The 18,523-nt window shown below is 41.0% G+C and overlaps 1 protein-coding gene across 6 annotated transcripts in view; it reads left to right on the top strand.

Annotated features, from left to right (window-relative positions):
* TNS3 (tensin 3) overlaps positions 1-18,523 on the top strand; it is a 251,867-nt gene that overhangs the window by 165,344 nt on the left and 68,000 nt on the right. For all 6 annotated transcript variants that reach the window (XM_014965348.1, XM_014965349.1, XM_014965352.1 and 3 more), the window contains one exon: positions 15,646-16,905. In XM_014965348.1, the coding sequence (XP_014820834.1) occupies positions 15,646-16,905 (1,260 nt within the window). The remainder of the gene's footprint in view (positions 1-15,645; positions 16,906-18,523) is intronic.

Genomic DNA, 18,523 nt, shown 5'->3' with positions numbered 1-18,523 from the left:
AGGTCATATGTGTTTCCCTTACATTTAGACTGATTTAGGCAATGGGATTGTTCATGATAATATTTTGGGAGTAGTTTGAAGTGAAGTGATGGACTAAAGTGATGGACTACATGAACGTGGGCTCAGCTGCTATTGTTATCATTAAAGCTAGTAAAAAAACAATTACTGCTTGTAATTATGGCATTTGGGGCAGGGAGAGGGGGAGCAGTGGTAAATAAGTATTTTCTATGGGAACAGAAAGCTGAAAGAAACAAGTAACCCCTTACTCCTTCCCCCTCCCTGAAAAACTCCTCGGACGCTTTACACTTACTAATGTTTCTGTCTCTCACTCAAATACTAAGTGACAACTAGTTTTGAAAAAAGTTCTCCCTCCGACCAGAAGAGGTAAATGGAAAAGGTTTGACTTTGTCTTTTGTTGAGGTTAGGGTTTTTTGGTGGTTTTTTTTTTAAATTCTTAATGATAATTTTCAGGATTATTACTTGGCATAGTGAGCAAGAGATACTATTGTTAAAAGAAACACTTCCCTCCTGCTGAAAACGCAAGTCTCATTTTGGATAGGAACCATCAGTTTGTCTGGAACCCACTGGTGGATCCTGGTACAAGGCTGAGCTCTGAGGTTTTCCGAAAATAAAATCGGAAATATTAAATTAAAAATTAAATGTATTACCAAAGAGCAGAAACTGATTTTGATGGAGAAGATAAATGATTGGAAGAAAAGATGACTGCTGTTTTTCCTTTTGCACTGCTGTATCTCAGGTCTATTCTAAGTATCCTGAAAGAGTGCTAAGATTGTTCTAGAGAGAGAATGACTCTACCATGAAGAAACAACTCTGTCTTAAGACGATGGCTCCTGGGTGTGTGTGACTGGTACGCTGTACTGCCATTTGCATGGCCAGCTTTCAGTTAGTCAAGTTACGGGATTTTTTTGGTTTGTTTTTTTTTCCATAAAGAAAACTGGTAAGCATCAAAAGTTATAGTTGGCCAAAACAGTATGTGATGCAGTTTGACTGAATTAAGTGGATCGGTAAGAGAAATGCACCTGTTTCTTGTTCAGTGTTCCATTTAAAGACATTTCACTTACTTTAACAACCAGTAAATTCCCTCTGCACACTCTTGTCTGCCAGCTCTACAATCTGTGGAAAGAAAAAAACATGTGCAGGTGTTAGAAATGGTGTACAATGAAAAGAGGACTTTCACCAGGCTTTACAAGGCAGGAAATTCAGTCTCCTTCTCAGCAGAACCTGGCTGCTTGTTTCCTGGCAAAGTGGGTTTGCTTACTTAACAGTGTTTAATAATCAGAAAAGAAACAACCTTGGAAACAAAAGGGTGTTTTTAATTTAAGCCAAATAGGGTAGGGCTGAGTGAATCCAAATTCCTATATGTCAAGAGTGTTGCTTTACAGATTTTCTAGCATTTTGTAACTGTAATCAACACCAATTAGTCAAAAATTGCTAAACATTTATAAGCTGGTTTGTTCCTGCTCTTTTTCTTTTCATAAAGGAAAGTGTCTGAGAAGTGTCTCCAGGCAGGCAATAACCAACATTCTGGTATGCACCCTGTGTCATATGATTAGATGGGATGTTTGACTTCTATTGAAATTTTTTCTCCTCTTCAACCAAAGTAAATAGCTATTCAATAGGGAGGTACCCTCTCGTGTAGTTAAACACTTGTTTTCCCAGAGGGCCCCTTCAGTATTGCAAAACTCAAGGGCTGAGGCAAAACTGCTTGGCTTAGGTACCTTAACAGGAATGCAGATGCTTACCAAAGAAAACAGCAGATTTGTTGCCATTTCTGGTGAGTGAAAACGAAGGATAAATTGATAGTGAATAAACGGTAATTCCAGCTTTTAGTCACCAGCTGGATACAGTTTTCTTTGAGACAAAGAAGAATTTGTTAGAAGGTAGAAATGAAAAGGTGTCCTGCAACAATTTCCCCTCTTTCTATTTGACAGTGAAAATAGGATCATCTATAGAAAATAGAAAAAAATACCCTATAAAATGCTGCCTGCTTGAAACAGTGTCTGAAATGCTTTGGAGTGTCTGCCTTTAATAGTTTTCTCTGAGGAAACTTATGGCTTCTATTTCTGGAAGTTTTGTAGGTTCATTTTTTAAATATCTATAATTTAAATTTTGTTAGTTGTCTTAGTCATGAGGCTCCCAATGAGTTGGAGATAAATTAATACTGAATGGTTTATTTTCTATGTCAGTAATATTGAATGCAAACAGAGGTTTACAAGATTTGTACTTGTGCAGCAATAGGCAATTCTCTCTCCTCCTCCTTTAATACAGCAATCAATGATTGTACCAGTCCTGTGGCTGAAATATTTATTTTTTTAGCTCAATATAGTAGGGTCTAAATGTAGGTTCACACAGGTGTTTTCAAGATTGTGCTTGATTAGCTAAGATTGCTCTGGGCTGTGATCTCTTATTTTCATGTTTGGGGAGGGGGAGTTGTTAACCAAAAAACCCAGTACTAGAGTATTTTGGATAGGTCAGTTAGGAGGTGACAGTTAAGTGTGCTCAGGGGCCAGACTTTCAATGCATTTACTGATTCAAACTGACTTTTTTGGCTCATTTTTAAAGAGTATTTTTAGAGAGTATTTCTTAAGATGTACTGAACACCTTTTGAAAGTCTTGAGTGTTTACTGAAGTGCTAAGCTGAACTTCAGAACTTGGCCTGTCAAGTACTATTGAAAAATATTTTTTTCCTTTTACCCAAAGATATGAATGTGTTGATAAGGCAGTGTCTGAATTGAGGAATTACGTGCATTTTACTTAGTGCACTGGGACATTGATTTTGTTAGGTACTATTTTTCAGTTCTGCTGAGTTTAAATTTAATCTCAAATGAAACTAGAAACCCCCCCAAAATGCTAAGTGCCAGAGAGGGACAGTTATACCTAAGGTAAATATTGGAAGTCTTTCGACTGAATCTGTTGTGGTTTTGGGCAGATTGGCCAGTCAGACTGACAGATGGCCCTCCCCCCCCCAAAAAAAAAAAGAGAGGAGAGGAAGAGATAAAGAGATTTAGAAGTTTAGAATGAACTAAACTACTTTACTGAAGAATTAATATTAAAATCAAAAAGAAGAAAATAATGAAATAATGAAAATAGATGCAATATATATCAAGCTCCCAGGATGCCAGTCCATCCCCAGCAGGCACTGGGCACGTCCCAGCCTGGACTCAGCGACGGATGGGAACTGGGTTCCAGCTCTGGAGTCAGGGACACACGGATGGGGATCAAAGGCAGATGGACAGACAGAGTCCTCTTTGGACGTCGGCCATTGGAGCAAGAGAGAGCTGACCCTTTGATCCCTCAGCTTTTACCCTGAGCACGGGGCAGATGGGCTGGAACACCCTGTTGGTCAGGTTTGGGGTCACCTCTCCTGTCCCCTCCTCCCCATGGGTGGGACCCCTCTACGCTTTGCTGCTTCTGACCCTCTTAATGGGGCAATTAATGAAATTGGCTGACCTTGGTCGTTATAGCAATAAGTATAAGCAATGGCCTCTCTGCATGTTCCTTGGCATGATTTATCTTAATATACAAAATTTTGTTAAGTCCGTTTCATAGCAGAGCAGATTCTCAGGGTAAGAAAGATGGTGAAATTCATTGTGGTTCTTGCTCATGGGTAGTTTTGCTGAATGCCACTTGATGAGTCTGGTTTAGGTTTCATCATAGCAGTATTATCCTGAAAAACACTTATAGGACACTGTTAGTATTATAAACAGCTAACATCATACTCAAGTATTCTCACCGAGAGAGAATACCTGCACCTGCTTCCTGAACAGCTCTTCTTCTCTCTTGTGAAGGCAATAGAGTATGTCACCTGGTTACCTTCATTAGACAAGGAAAAATAACCTTCATGATGGTGTGGCTATTGGATATCTTTTTTTTTTTTCCCTGTAACACCTTAGCTGTTGGGGAGTAAAATTAGCATGGCAGCATCAGAGACTGAAAGTGTAATTAGAAGAAACAAACCAAAACACTTTAGTACAAATTAGGATTTGGTACTTGATTATTCTGTGACTTTCCTGAGATGAGAAAGAGAAACAATTAAGTCCCATCTCTGTAGCAGCACCCAGGCAGGCATGCAGTGGACCACCTTGTGCATCATGCCTTCTATGTGAGTGTTCAGTCCAGTAACCAATGAAGTTGGAATAGAAGGCATCACTAGCCATGATGCCATTTGCACATGATGTAAGAGGTCATGCTGTCTCTTAAATGAATGCATGTACGTGAATGAACTCATGATTCATTATACCGAATTCATGATAATCCCCAGATGGCAATCTCTGGGAAGACTTACAAAACAAAAGATAGACTTCAGCATGAAAGTTGTTGGAGTTTCTTGGGTATTTTAGGCCACCATGAAGCAATAGGAGTCATTTTTCTGGTAAATCTCTGAAGTAATCAGATCGTTCTGAGGGGACTGTTCCTGGGTTTGGGTATAATTACTGCTCGTTTTGCTGGTGACATCACACACATTGCCTTTTTTGGCTATATTCATTTTCAATGACTGTCTTCCCGATCCTGCTTCAGGGTTTCAACTAGCCGCTACACCACTCCCTTCAGAAGAAGACAAATGAATTTGTGTGGTGTGTTCACCCTTTTCTCCCCATCAGCAAGCATGTTTTGTTGTTTAAAAAGGCCTGATGAGTTTCTGCTTACAGCTTGTGCAAAATGTTTTGTTATGTCACGGAGCCGCTTTGGTCAGGAAAGTTTGATTCTATAGTAAGTGTTGGGTTTTGAAGGAGGGCTTTTCCAGCAAATTGGGTCATGCGTTACTTTTGGGATTATCCTTGAACTGTCGGTTTTGTTGTGAGTCTGGCCTGCTGGTTAATGAAACGTAAGTTGTCCAGGGAAGTTGTGGAGTCCTTATCCCTGGAGGTGTGCAAGGCCAGGCTGGATGGGCCTTGGAGCCATGTGGGCTAGTGGGAGTGGGGCATCATGGCAGGGGGATTGGAACTAGATGATCTCTAAGGTCCCTTCCAACCAAAACCATTCTGTGATTCTGTTATCAGTGTTTTTCTGCTGCTTCACGTTTAATGACTATAACTAATTTTTGCTGGAATCCTAACAGGCTAGTAAAAGAAAAGCCATAACTGAGGTGAGTGTGCTGTTCCAGCCGTAAGAATAATTGTGACTTCTGAACCTCAGCATTTGGAGTACACACTTGTAAATTAATGGAGTGTTCCTAAAGGTAGGCTTTGTTTTTGGAATAAATGAAAGCAAAATAGTTTTACGTAGATCAGTGACTTTGTAATGCCTGTAAACTTTACTTAGTGTTTTGTACTTGTGGCTTTCTGTACCATGACATTTTGTTTTTCTTTTGCTAGTTATGCAAGCACAAGCTACTTCAAGTTAAATCTGTGCGTAAATGACTGAGGAAAGTTTGCACAAGTAGAATCAAAACAACACAATTGATGCTAGCTTCTGTATATGGGGTTGCAGTAATAAATATATCAGTCTATTGTTTGTATTTTGGATCATGACACAAATATTATTTTCTTTTGATCCCAGGTGGGCAAAAATGGGAGAATAGTGTTCTAATGGTGAGTCTGTGCTGGCTGGCTCTGCCTGTGTTGCATGGTGCTCAGACTAGAAGCTTCTGGTCTAGAAGCTGTGCTTTGTGAAGCATTGTTTCTTACTCCAGAGTACTTGTAAAATCATTCAAGTACAAAAGTGATCTTTTGAACTACTGGGAAATACACATTAATATTTGCACAGCATTAAGATTCTGTAGGGTCTTGGATGCTCAAAGGGTCTTTTCTTCTCAAAGGAATCAAGGTTAAGGACCAGGTGAGACTGAGGGTCGTGCTTGTTAGCATTTTGCTAGCAGCAACCCGCTCAGTTCGTTTCCTGTCAGAGTGTTTGTTCACTTTTTGCTTTTGTGATACAAGCCTTGCTTTCATAGAATCGTAGAATGGTTTGGGTTGGAAGGGGCCTTGAAGATCATCGAGTTCCAACCCTCCTTCCATGGGCAGGGACACCTCCCACTAGATCACGTTGCTTAAAGCCCCATCCAGCCCGGTCTTGAACACCTCTGGGATGAGGCATCCACAGTTTCTCTGGGCAACCTCTTCCAATGTCTCACCCTCACAGAAAAGAATTTCTTCCGAATATCTAGCCTAATTCTGCCCTCTTTCAGCTTAAAACCATTACCCCTTGTCCTGTTGCTACACTCCCTGACAGAGTCCCTCCCCATCTCTCCTGTAGCTCCCTTCAGATACTGGAAGGCTGCTATGAGGTCTCCCCAGAGTCGAGTCTTCTCCAGGCTGAACAACCCCAGCTCTCTCAGCCTGTCCTCACAGCAGAGGTGCTCCATCCCTCTGATCATCTTTGTGGCCCTCCTCTGGCCCTCTTCCAACAGGTCCATGTCCTTCCTGTGCTGAGGACTCCAAAGCTGGAAGCATTTTACTTCAGCTTCTTTTATTTTTCTGTTAAGAGTCAGGGACTTGAGAAGCATAGCAAACCAAACAGCTTTCTGATGACTTAGCTACTGCTATTTCATATTGGAAAACTAGTTCTTTAAAGTGGGACGTGTGTATTAACATCAGCATTTAGTTGGCTGTTTTGGATAATCAGGGGAAGGAAAAGCAGTGGCAGAAGATGACTTCATAACTTTTTCCTTCCTTTTCCTTTTCCTTTTCCTTTTCCTTTTCCTTTTCCTTTTCCTTTTCCTTTTCCTTTTCCTTTTCCTTTTCCTTTTCCTTTCCTTCTCTTATCTTCAAATTGTAATTCTCCAAAAACTCTGTAAAAATGTATTAAAGGATTCACAGGTGAATGTTCATGAACTGGGAATTATCTTGCAGCTTTGGACCAGTTTACCAAATCAGGACCTACTTTTTACATCACAGTGTGAGAGTTGCACTAAATGCAGTTTGAGGTCTCCAAATTGTAGTAAGCACCATGATTGGGCAATACAGAGGTCTAAGATTATTAGGATTCACAATGCTGATCCACATCTTTTTCCCAAAACTTTTCATCAGTCATTGTGATCAGTCCATTTGCTTTGCTCTGAGCCAGACCGGGTATTACCTGTACTCACAACAGTCAGCATAAAAGCTTTGAAGAGTCATATATTGTAGCCTAGTTTAGATAATTTCAATATTTTGTACCTAAACGGGAGCAGACTGGCACACTCAGTAATCCAGTTGTCCTCAGCTGTGGGAACGTGCACGTGACCCAAGACTGCCAAGGGTGGTGTGTACCAGAAAGCATGGAACTCCTAACAGAGGAAACATCAGCAAAACTGGTTGAGTGATACGGTTTGAGAACAGCTTTCTAAACACATCCATGGACAGGTTTGACCCGTAGTTATATGGGGCTCGCTGGAGTTCCCAAAAGCATTCTTGGGATGATTGTGTGGAGCACCACCAAGGCTGCCTGGAACAGTAGCATTTCAGCAGCATGGTGATCTGAGACCATCTCTTGCAGGGAGACTATCCATAGGGTAAGTTAATTTATGCAGAGCTGCTATTACTTTATCCAGATATCTTCTGGGAATCTAGGTAGTGCAGGTGTTGGTGTTGAGACTGAACCTGTGTTCAAGCATGCTGAGTGCTAATGGTCCAAGGTCACCAGCATGCATGTGCACTGCAGGATTATGGAGGAGCAGAAGAGCCCTGCAACTGAAGCAAGAGATACAGCTGGGGTTTTTTCTACACTGAGAATCAAAAGGCAGTGAGACCAAAACTAAATTTTTTTTTCTACACTGAGAATCAAAAGGCAGTGGGACCAAAATGAGTGGCACCTTAAATGAGATTCATCAATTTGCATCCAGAATTTTTAATACACCTTTTTGTTTCTTTTTGTATCTTCGAGGCAGATGGTGGAAATTTCCAGTTTACAAGCAATTCTACATTGTCCCAGAGGAGAGAGCCAGCTCTGGTTGGGTGGAAGTGCTGCTGGCATAGCTTGTGTTGTGTGGGTTATGGCTTTTATCGGTCCTGGCTGGTTTCACGTGCAGCCATTTACTGATCTGCAAGAACAGCATCATTTGAACAGAAAATGTGTGCTTTCTGAATTGGGTTTGAACTTAACTTCTTTCATAAGCAATGAACAGGTAGAGATGTATTTTGTGGGTGCAAGAGCCATGTTTATCCTTTGTTCAACTGAGAATTCGTTAAAATGTTGACGGTCTCTGAAACAGAGAATTGATGTTGTCTGAGGATGGTGGTGATGCATAGGTACGTTTGTAGTAAGGCTTAAAGCAAAAGTTTGGAGGTTGCCATGTGGGGAGGTACAGCTGGTATGAAAGGAGGAACTGAGGGGCTCACTGCCCCTCGCCTGAGCCGATTCACTCCAGAGACACAGAAGTTGGGGTTTGGGAGCTTGAGAGCAGCGGCTGCTGAAAGTAAGTGTTACTGCTGCAGGGCTTCCAGAAAGCTTTTCTTGCCTGGGAACTCAGTAATATGCAAATTCTTGAAGACCTGGATGAGAGTGTCTGACCTGACTGTTCAGTGTGGAAGAACGACATTTTCTAAAAGCTGTTTATTTTAGGAAAAAGACATCAAAAGCAATGGTAAGCGTGTGGCTAAATGATAGCTGAAAGTCACTGGGTTTCATTTGGGCATTGAAACAGACTGAGAACAGAACCAGTGTAAGGAAACAGCCTGTAGCCTGAATTACCTTTTCAGCCAACACATTTCCACTCCTCCTCAGCTCCAGGAGTTCAGATTTCATTGAACCTGATTGTCCCCTCAGGCTCCTCCCTCCTGTTTACATTTTCATTTGCTTTTTCTGGCTGATCCAAGACTCATGCTTCCTTAGCAAGACCATTTACCTCCAGGAGCAGGAATAGCAGCTGTAGCTCCAACAGCAGGAGCAGAGACGCTTCTTGCCTTTTTAAGATGGGGGTTTTGCCCTGACCCTGGCTTTCCTCTGCGCAGGGTTTTGCTTAGAGAATATTAATTGATTTAAATGAGCCAAAGATTGACTATTGCAGAAAGCTCCTGGTTGTGCCTAGCAAAGAGGTAAGAAGCTTTGTTGTGGTTCGAGAGCTGGAAATACAAACCACGTGTATTTCTGTATAGATTTTATAGGAATTATATGGGAAGAGTTTGCAGGGCATGAAGGCCTGTGTGTGTTGGGGAGGGAGAAAGAAAAAGACAAGCACACACAAAAAAGATTTAACTTTGAAGGAATGCAGCTCTGGACTTGTCCAGGTTTGCCTGAAGGTAGAAATATTTATTTATGAGGTTGAAAAAAATAATCCAGGTCTCCTGTAATGTTTCCTGCTGCAACATGAACAAGGGCACAGTGTGCAAAGGTTTGTGTCTCTGCAACTTTCTTCTTTTTGTTCAGGTGGACTGGGTCAGAACGGCTCTGGCTGGATTTGTGGTGTATGTGTTTACCTAGCTGGCTTGCATTTCTACGGGTTTTCACAAGTGGTGAATGGAAAGAGGGTAGCTGGGGGGCGGGGGGCAAGTCAACAGCCTGAAAGACTGAAAACTCTTTTTAACTCACAAGCCTGCCTTTGGGTGTTTGGATTTCAAGGAGGGAAGTGCCAGGGAACGCTGGCTTGGAAGGAAGCCACCGCCTTTGGTATGTGTTGGTATTTCAGCTCCTAATTTTTCTGTAAGTTGTTCTTTGTGCATTAGGTATGAGAGTGAAAATACACACGTACCCTTTGCTCTGAGTCTTTCATTTATAAGAGAGTTCCCGTGCTGGTACGTGTGTGTCATTCCGATTCAATGTGGGGATTTTGTCAGGCTTCAGCCTGGGCAGTTCGGGGAGTTGGAACCGCTCCTGAGAAGAGAGGTCAGGCTGAAAGAAAGTGGGCCCCTTCACTTTGCTGAACTAAATCCCAGCGTTGCTTAGGTCTCCTCCGCTGTAAACTTCCCTTGTTTTTTGACAGCGGTGTTACTCCCGCGTTTTACAGTGTTCCTTGGAAAAAATGGGAGCGGGTGTTGAGCGGTGCATTGAGATGAGGGATGGAAGGCGGGAGACCTCTGCAGTGCTAGCAAGGTGCACAGGATAAAAACGTGCATTGCTGTTATGTTTTCTCACTTGCTTTGGTCAAAAAATATTCTCTACCTTCACAAATTGCTTCAGTTTTGCAATTAAGTTTGTTATTACTTGGGAGGGGGAGGGATAGGTGGATGAAGATGGGAGTAAAGTGAAATCCAGAAGTCTTAGTGCAGAGGTATTCCAAAATTGCGATTTAGAAAAAGGTAGAATATGAAATGAAGGTGTTATGTAATGTGAGAAAAACTTCAAAACCTTGGGTTTTGAAGGTATTTAGTATTTGAATAGTGCATTTCTTCCGGTTTTATGAACAAATAAACCATATATATGTAGTTTTTGTATGTAGTTTATATAAAGAGTTTATATACATAAAATACTGTACATATATGTATTTTACATGTATGTACATATAACAAAATCTAGATCTTGTATTTCTTTTCACTACGTGCATGTTCTCTACTATGATACTACGATATCATTGAACCTTTGGAGATAGATTTGTGGTGGTTGTTTCCATTTAAAAGTCATATCTAGGTATCTCTGGGTTATTCTGGTTCAGAAACATATCTTAGTTTAAATTTGGGTAAAACCACTGATGTATACATGTTCTCTATAAATGCAGATTCTGTCAACAGTATACGATACCATATATTTAATTCCTTCCTTACAGAAATTCTGTATTTTAAAATAAAATTATGATTTTTGCCTCATACAGCATTTTATATTCCTTTTAAACCAAGCTAAGAGGGAAAAAATTCTAGGTAGAATTGATTTTTTATTTTTTTTTTAAGCTCAACTAAGTTGTCTTCTTTCCAGTGGACTTGCAGTGACAAATCTTACACAAGTCTGAGGTAAAATTAAATTCGTAATGCTGTTCAGCATCACACACCAGTTCTTTATTTTAATCATTAGTGAATATTACATGTAAGCACTTGACATATTTACAAAAAAAGCCAACCAACCCACCAAAAGTTAACCTAAGAATGCTTCCCTATGCCGGTGCAAATTAGAAAATAATTTACATTTGTTATGTGTGGTAACCATTGTGTTTTCATGATCAGGAGCAAGTTTAGATATCCAGACTCCTCAGAAGCAGCTGGATTTTTGTTTAGCTGTGAGTCTTATTCTTTCTCATCTGTTTATAATGCAGAATTATAATTTTTTGGTTACTGTTTGAAGCTTCTAAAAAGGTGGCTACCTACTAGGGCGAAATGGTCTAGTTGCAAATAAATTGTTCAGTGCCCCCTTATTGCAGGTGTTTCCTCATGAAGTCTGACAATATTGTATTCATTTTTAAGACAGCAAGTCTCAAAAGTGTCTGTTTCTCACTGCACTTACAGATGGATAACATATGACTCCTCGAGTTCTGGCCTAAGTATCAAAAGTAGTGGCTGTTGGATTTGCCATCCTCCTTGGGGCTGGTGTGACCTTTCTTTGGGGAGCGCTGCTTGGGGGGGTTGCCTGAGGGATTGTTGAAGTTTGGCAGTGGGCCAGGCTTTCCAAAATGGGTACTTAAGTAGGACATCTAGATCCCATGCTTTACTGATTACATTTTCTTGTGTATCTTAAATGCCTTTTTTATATAGCTGAGTGCTTGCTTTCAATCACAGAATCGTCATGGTTGGAAAGGACCTTTGAGATCACTGAGTCCAGCCACACACACACAAACACCCCAGCAATCCTGGGCACTAGAGCAGGCCCTGAAGAGCCATGTCTACACGGTTCTTAAATCCCTCCAGGGATGGTGACTCCACCACCTCCCTGGGCAGGCCCTTCCAGTGCCTGACCACCCTCTCAGGAAAGTCATTCTTCCCAATATCTCATCTAAACCTCCCCTGCCCCAACTTCAGACCATTTCCTCTGCTCCTGGCATGATTCCCTTGGGAGAAGAGGCCAACCCCCACCTCTCTCCACCCTCCTTTCAGGGAGCTGTAGAGGGCAATGAGGTCTCCCCTCAGCCTCCTCTTCTCCAAACTCACCATGCCCAGTTCCCTCAGCCTCTCCTCGTAGGATTGTTCTCCAGCTTGGTGGCTCTCCTCTGGACACGCTCCAGCACTTAATACAGGACTGGGAATCCTGGTAAATTGCTGGTTTAGTTGAGTTCTCGGTTCTCCTCTCATGTATATGCATTTCCTGCTAATTTAGATAATCTGCATTTCTCAGATAATAATGCAGGGTATATAAAATATCTCAAACTGTTAGATTCTTTCATTGTGAAGTTCTTCTTAATAACTATACCTTGACTTGTCTCAGTTATAACACTTAGGCTGACGCTGAGTAAGACAGTACTGGTGGCCACAGCTATACGGGCTTTTTAGGCCACTGGTATTCCACATACTGCCAATCTTGACATAGGAATGTCAGAAAACCTAGTTTCCAGTTTTATGGAGCCAAAATAGTTCACAGAGATGCTGGTGTGCAGACATCATTCCTTCTGCCATGGCGTTCAGTTTTGAGAGGGCTGTGTGGTTGATTAGCACATGTAGTAATTGGGAAGCCCAGACAGCCCACAGCTTTCAGTTAGTATACAAAGTGGTTGTAGTCATCTTAAGAGAGTCTCAAATTTTGGGGATTTTATTTTTAAGAGGGACAATACCGTAGCAAAAATGTGGTTACTACTGCTGAAGTTTCAGATCAGATTTGCTGAGTTTCCCCATAAAAATGAGATGTTTTCATATACAGACTTGTGAAACATATACAGACTCATTCGTGCAAGGTTTCCTCTCCTGGCCATCAGCCTTTCAATCTCTTTATGTTTGCTGCCTCTGTTCTAAACCAAATTTTGTGTTGGGCCATCCTGAGCCAAACCCTGTGAGAAGTCCCATAAAAAATAAATCACATAATAGTTACTCAGTGTTGGTTTTTCTTTTTTTAAATTTTTTGTAATTTATTGTGGTAAGTGTATTAAATAATTCCACATGAAGCAACAAGTGTGCTTCATTGTACTAGGAGTAGTGAGAGCTTATTGAGAAATCACAGCATGAAAGAGGTTGAGAAACTGTCAGGTGGGTGTATTTTGCTTAGATATGGTATTTTTTTTTCGTTAATACTGTTTTTAAATATCTGTAAACAGATATTTAACCTCATGCATAGCAGCTTTTTTCACCATGGGCTTCACACATTATAAACTTCAGCAAACTTCTAACAGTATACCTGTAGAGAAATTCTACAGCAAATGGAATTGCTTCCTTTTTTCCCTAGCCTGATGACTTGCTCTGAAAAGGAATATTTTGGTCTTTGGCATGTGATATCTTTAAAATCAACATCAGGCAAATAATAGTACCTAGTCCTTAAAAAAGAAAAGTTGTTCTTCAATTTTTAGGTAAAATCTATTAAATCTATCATATAACCTCCAGTGTGTAAGTATTTTATCTGATGGAAACTTGGCAGTGTGTCCCGTAGTGAAGGCTTTTTCCAACCAGACCACTTTTCTTGCCATTATAAACTGATGAATTCATTGCCATCGTTGGTACAATATCTGAATAATGCTTTTTCTAAAATGGTGTTGCCTAGAAAAGTTTTGTAGTTCAGAAGCTTCATGATCACGATGTCATTTAAATTTTATTTTGAAAATACGTGGTGGAGTTGATGTTGAAATGCATTGGGTTCTTCATGGCTCTTTGATTCTGGAACTGCCACAGATGTAGACTAAGCTGTTGGTTACCTTTGACAAAAATCTGCCTGTTCCTGTATTTTAATGGTCTAATTTTCTTATTATCAAATAATTCTCAAACTATCGGTTGGAAAAGTTACTCAGAACTTTCTGCTTGCTATAAATGTTTTGGTAAATGAACATTAAATCCATTGAAGGTAGAACCACTCACTTTACTTTCTTGGCTTGGCAACAGTAGAAATACTTACTCCTAAGGTTTTAATAAGAAACAGAATTAATTGTGTTCATTTGCAACACTGGTTAAGAGCCCAGTAGCCATAATCTACCTCAGGTTGGTCTAACGTGATATGTGTGGGAGTTGGACAAACCAGCCCAATGAAAGATCATAAGAATGTGCCTCCCGTGGCTTTGTTTCTTCTCCTTGGTCTGTAACGTCAAGGAGAGCTTTAAAAAGCCCTGACAGGCGGAGGTAGGAAGAAGTGGTTTGGATAGAATAAGCTGGGTTCAAATGAAGTCTTGAGTTTTTAAAATGTTCCAGAGGGAAATCCCTGTATTCAGTGCTCTGTGATTTTATCTATTGCCAGTGTTGGTAGTTCTGAAATAACATGGAAGAGATTATTCTCACAGTAGAGTTTTTAACTCAAATAGATTTTTTTACTTCCTTATATACTTACATAAATGTCTACTGAAGTTTTGGGGTTTTTTTCTGGGAAGAAAAAGAGATTATTTTTTCAACAATTTTAATTACCCATTTTGTGTGTATTTCGTATTTGTTATTCTTGAATATATACTTTACATCATTCCTGTTAACCGTAAAGTATAATATCTCAAATACTATGCATGTGATAATACATGTAGAGGTATGTACATAGGAGAATTCTAAGGCTGAGATTTTAGTCTCTAACTTGTGATTCTCTTCACTTTTTACTGTGTGCTTTGCATTGATCTTTTTTGGTTGTTGATGATTATTGAAAAGAACTAATTAAGATGGGCTGGTGGCTGCAGCATGAAAGAAAATCGGTATATCAGATTAAAAAATGCAGGATGTGTGCCTCGAGATGGCAAGCAGCAGCAGGGTTCACGGATGCCAGTAGCAGTTCTGGGATCAAAAGCAATGTAATCACTGCAGCCAAGCCCTCTCCTGGAGTTCATTAGTCCTGTAAGCAGGTAAAATTTGGCTGACCCAGTTCTGCGCGTAGCTGATGTCAGTGAAGCGTGCTGAGTTCTGCTCATGTAACTGGAAGCAGGAATTTGGCTGTTCTCAACACCCAGCCTCAGTAAAATTAGTAGATGTGTTTTCCTGCAAAATTGCATTTTCTAACAGTGTTCTAAACAGAAAGGAAAGTTCTAGCCCGTATTTATTATGAATGGTTATTCATAAACTTTAGGTGAGTGAGTACCTCAGAGGTCAGAAATAAAGTTAGATTATTCCCATTATTGATGAGGAAGGAGTAACATTTTTGAGTTATGGTCTTGCTTATTAAAATTGAAATGTGAAATGCATGCCTTTGTGAAAACGCCTTACGTATATTCCAAGGACTGCAGGTCTGATTGAAAGCCTGTTTTTACCTGGCACCACCAAGAAAAGGAGTAAATGATTCTTTGTGGTGTAATTAGACCATCTAGTAGAAATGGATGAACTGGTAATTGCATTACATATTACAAGTATTGCTGGTAGGTTCCTTCCATTCTTGCTCCAAAAGGAATGCGTGGGAGCTGCCTTTCAGATTTCTAGCACTGTGATAGTGTTATTCTTCAAATTAGTATTAAGAGGTTGTGGAGCCATAAACACGCATTCAAAACGGCATAAAAAAGAAGAGAACTGTATTTCATCTTGAGCTATGAATGGCATGTTACATTTCCATCAAGGAAGCTGTTGTAAGTTGAAATGTAAAATGAAAGAAAATAATGCAACTGGTTGATGCTGTATTTTACAGCCAATTTAGTTTTGCAGAAACAATGCCATTAATTTTAGCAGTCCTTCTGTTGAGTGGTACACCACCAGTCAAAGCCCTTGTGTAACGCCTTGTCCTTTTCTCTCCCTGTTGCTTTTCCCTCCCCAGTGTTGCACACCCAAGGTCCCATTGATGGCAGTCTGTACGCAAAAGTGAGGAAGAAGAGCTCTTCAGACGGCAGCATCCCCGGTGTGGCTCAGGGCGTTCCCGTGACTGGCAGTCCTGATCACAGCGATCACACCCTGTCTGTCAGCAGCGATTCGGGACACTCAACAGCTTCCATCAGGACAGACAAGACCGAGGAGCGCCTTGTGCCAGGAGTCAAACGAGGTCTGAGCCCACAGGAGAAAGCAGAACTGGACGAGCTACTTAGTGGCTTTGGTCTGGAGGATTCTGTCAGCGCCACCAAGGATATGACTGATGCTCAAAGCAAGTACAGTGGGACTCGCCACATTGTGCCAGCTCAAGTTCACGTGAATGGAGACGCCAAACAGAAGGACAGGGAGACTGATATTTTGGATGACGAAGTGCCCAATCATGACCTTCGCAGCGTGGACAGCATTGGGACTTTGTCTTCCTCAGAAGGGCAGCACTCCACCCACCTAGGGAACTTCAGTTGCCACAAGAGCAGTCAGAACTCACTCCTTTCAGATGGCTTTGGAAGTAACACTGGGGAAGAGCATCACAATGCTTTTTCCCCAGACCTGGGAGTTGGGGTGGATCACCTCTATGAGAGATCATTTGGAAGCACGGAGCCAAAGTCAGCTCAGCAACTGCAACGGAATCCTTCTGTCTCACCCCAGCCTCAAGCCTATGGCCCAAGTAACTACTCTACTCAGACCTGGGTACGCCAGCAGCAGATGGTCACTGCTCACCAATATGGTTTTGCCCCAGAGAATGAAATTAGGATTGGCATTCATAACACTGTGGAGAATTTGGACAGTGTCCAGAGCCAGTCCCAAATCCCGGACACCCCAACACGTGGCTCCAGCAGCAGAGATGCTGTGCAGAGGGGACTAGGAGGCATGCCAGGTGCTGCTGAAGCTGCAGAACATACCAGTGTTGAGAGTCTTAAGTCAAAGCCAGTGCCTCAGAGGGACACAAATGGCCTGGATCTAGGACGGAGTGCTGGGGACTTGCCAGCTTCTCCAACTTTGGATATTGATCAGTCCATTGAACAACTGAACAGGCTGATCTTGGAACTAGACCCTACATTTGAACCTATCCCGACACGCGTTAACACTGTCACCAGGGACAGAAATCAAGTAAATGGCTTCACCAGCCTTGATGTAGATGTGGAAGGGCTTGCCAGGAGTCCTGGCTTCCATGACAAATTAGAGGTCACAAACAGGAATCCCTCCCGGCATGGTAAGCTGTTCTAATACTTTCTGAGCATCATGCTTTTCCTACCACTTGTGTGTTCTTCATATGGTACATCAGGAGCTCAGGTGATGATTTACAACTTTCAGGATAATTATCAAGGTGTTATTTCTGATACCCTCTTTACATATCTGTCCAAGAAATTACAGAATCAAACTCATGTAAGATAAGTGAGTTTTTGCAAGTACTTGTTTCTAGCTTGAAGAAGGTACTGTTCAGCAAATTCTTACCTGTTAGAGATTATCAGCTGGGATTTTTTGGTGCTGTAAGTTTAATGATAAGGGAGCAGAATTTCTACAGTTCCTACATTGAGACATTTTTAGAAGGCATCTATAGTGCAATGGGTTATGATTTAGGGCCCAAAATAAAGGAATGAACTGTATCTAGTGTTCAAGCACTGCAGAAAGCCTAAAATGTTTGGAATCCAGGACACAGGATGCAAGACTGGAGGCCTCTATGTAGGCTTACATCATAGAGATTTATGGATCTCATTCTAGTCACATTTGTAGTGACTTAGGATGTTTGGGAAAATTTCCTTTAAAAATTTAAACCTTAAAGTGCGTTCTCTTAACTTTACCCTCTATTTTTCAGGGCCTTATGCTGCCAGTGCTGTTTAGGTTGGTTAGCATCTTCTAGCCTTAGTAGTCTATTTGAAACAGGATGCTAGTATAAAAAAGTGTTTGAGATTCTCAGCTGGAATCTGTTTGTGGTTGTCCTTGTTGAGAGATTATAGTTCATCTCATCAAAGGCAGCAAAACTGAGTGGGTGCTCCAGCTCCTAATTTGTTGGGGTGTGAAGAGACGTTATTAGTTTACATTTCTCGGGGTGTAAGCTAATGTGCCATCATTTTCAACAACTGCTGCTTCAGCGGATGGCATCTTCTGGTAGAAAAGGCAGAGAGTAGGAATAGTAAGGATTTAGATAGTTTTAATTGAGTCAGGGCCTTTAGGCAGCTGAGTGCATTTGAGTGCTCTAAGGTAAAGACTTCTGCTTGTGGTTAACGTAGGTAGTGTCTTGAGGAGTTTCCCTTGTGTAAGGATTATGTGCCTTGCACTTGAGTGATAAGCAGCAATTTTAGATGTGTATTGAGTCCCTTGTCTGCCCTTTGAATCCTTTGAATATACATGAAAGTAAATTCAGTATTTTAGGGCATTAGCTCCCAGGCTAAGGTTGGAGATGTCAGGATTCACCTGTCATTTTCTGCACGTGCATCAGCATGTGTTACTGAAGTAAGTAACATAAGAATAGCATTTAATTAAACAAAGGATTTTTTTGAAAGAAATATTCTTTCGTATACTTTTAGCACAATAATTTTGAATTGTTAAGTTTGCCATTGCGCCAAGTGCTAAAATGTTCTTTTTCTGACTTTTGCAAGTATAGTTCAGTTTATCCTAGTAAGAGCTTGTTTTTGAGAGTGTCCAGGATTCCAAAGGTAAAACAATCTGTACATGTGGCATGCTGCCTCCTCTGCTTGAGACTAGAAGGTCACCAGCACAGACTGATTTTTCAGATGGTGTAGAATTTATTTATTTACATATCTGGACCTGCCCTGCTTCTGTATACAGAATCATTTATGCATGGTGTGCACAAAACAACAAGGGGAAAA

This window comes from Calidris pugnax, unplaced genomic scaffold (assembly GCF_001431845.1).
Source record: "Calidris pugnax isolate Ruff unplaced genomic scaffold, ASM143184v1 scaffold41, whole genome shotgun sequence".
Lineage (NCBI taxonomy): Eukaryota > Metazoa > Chordata > Aves > Charadriiformes > Scolopacidae > Calidris > Calidris pugnax.
This window is presented reverse-complemented; position numbering and strand designations above follow the sequence as displayed.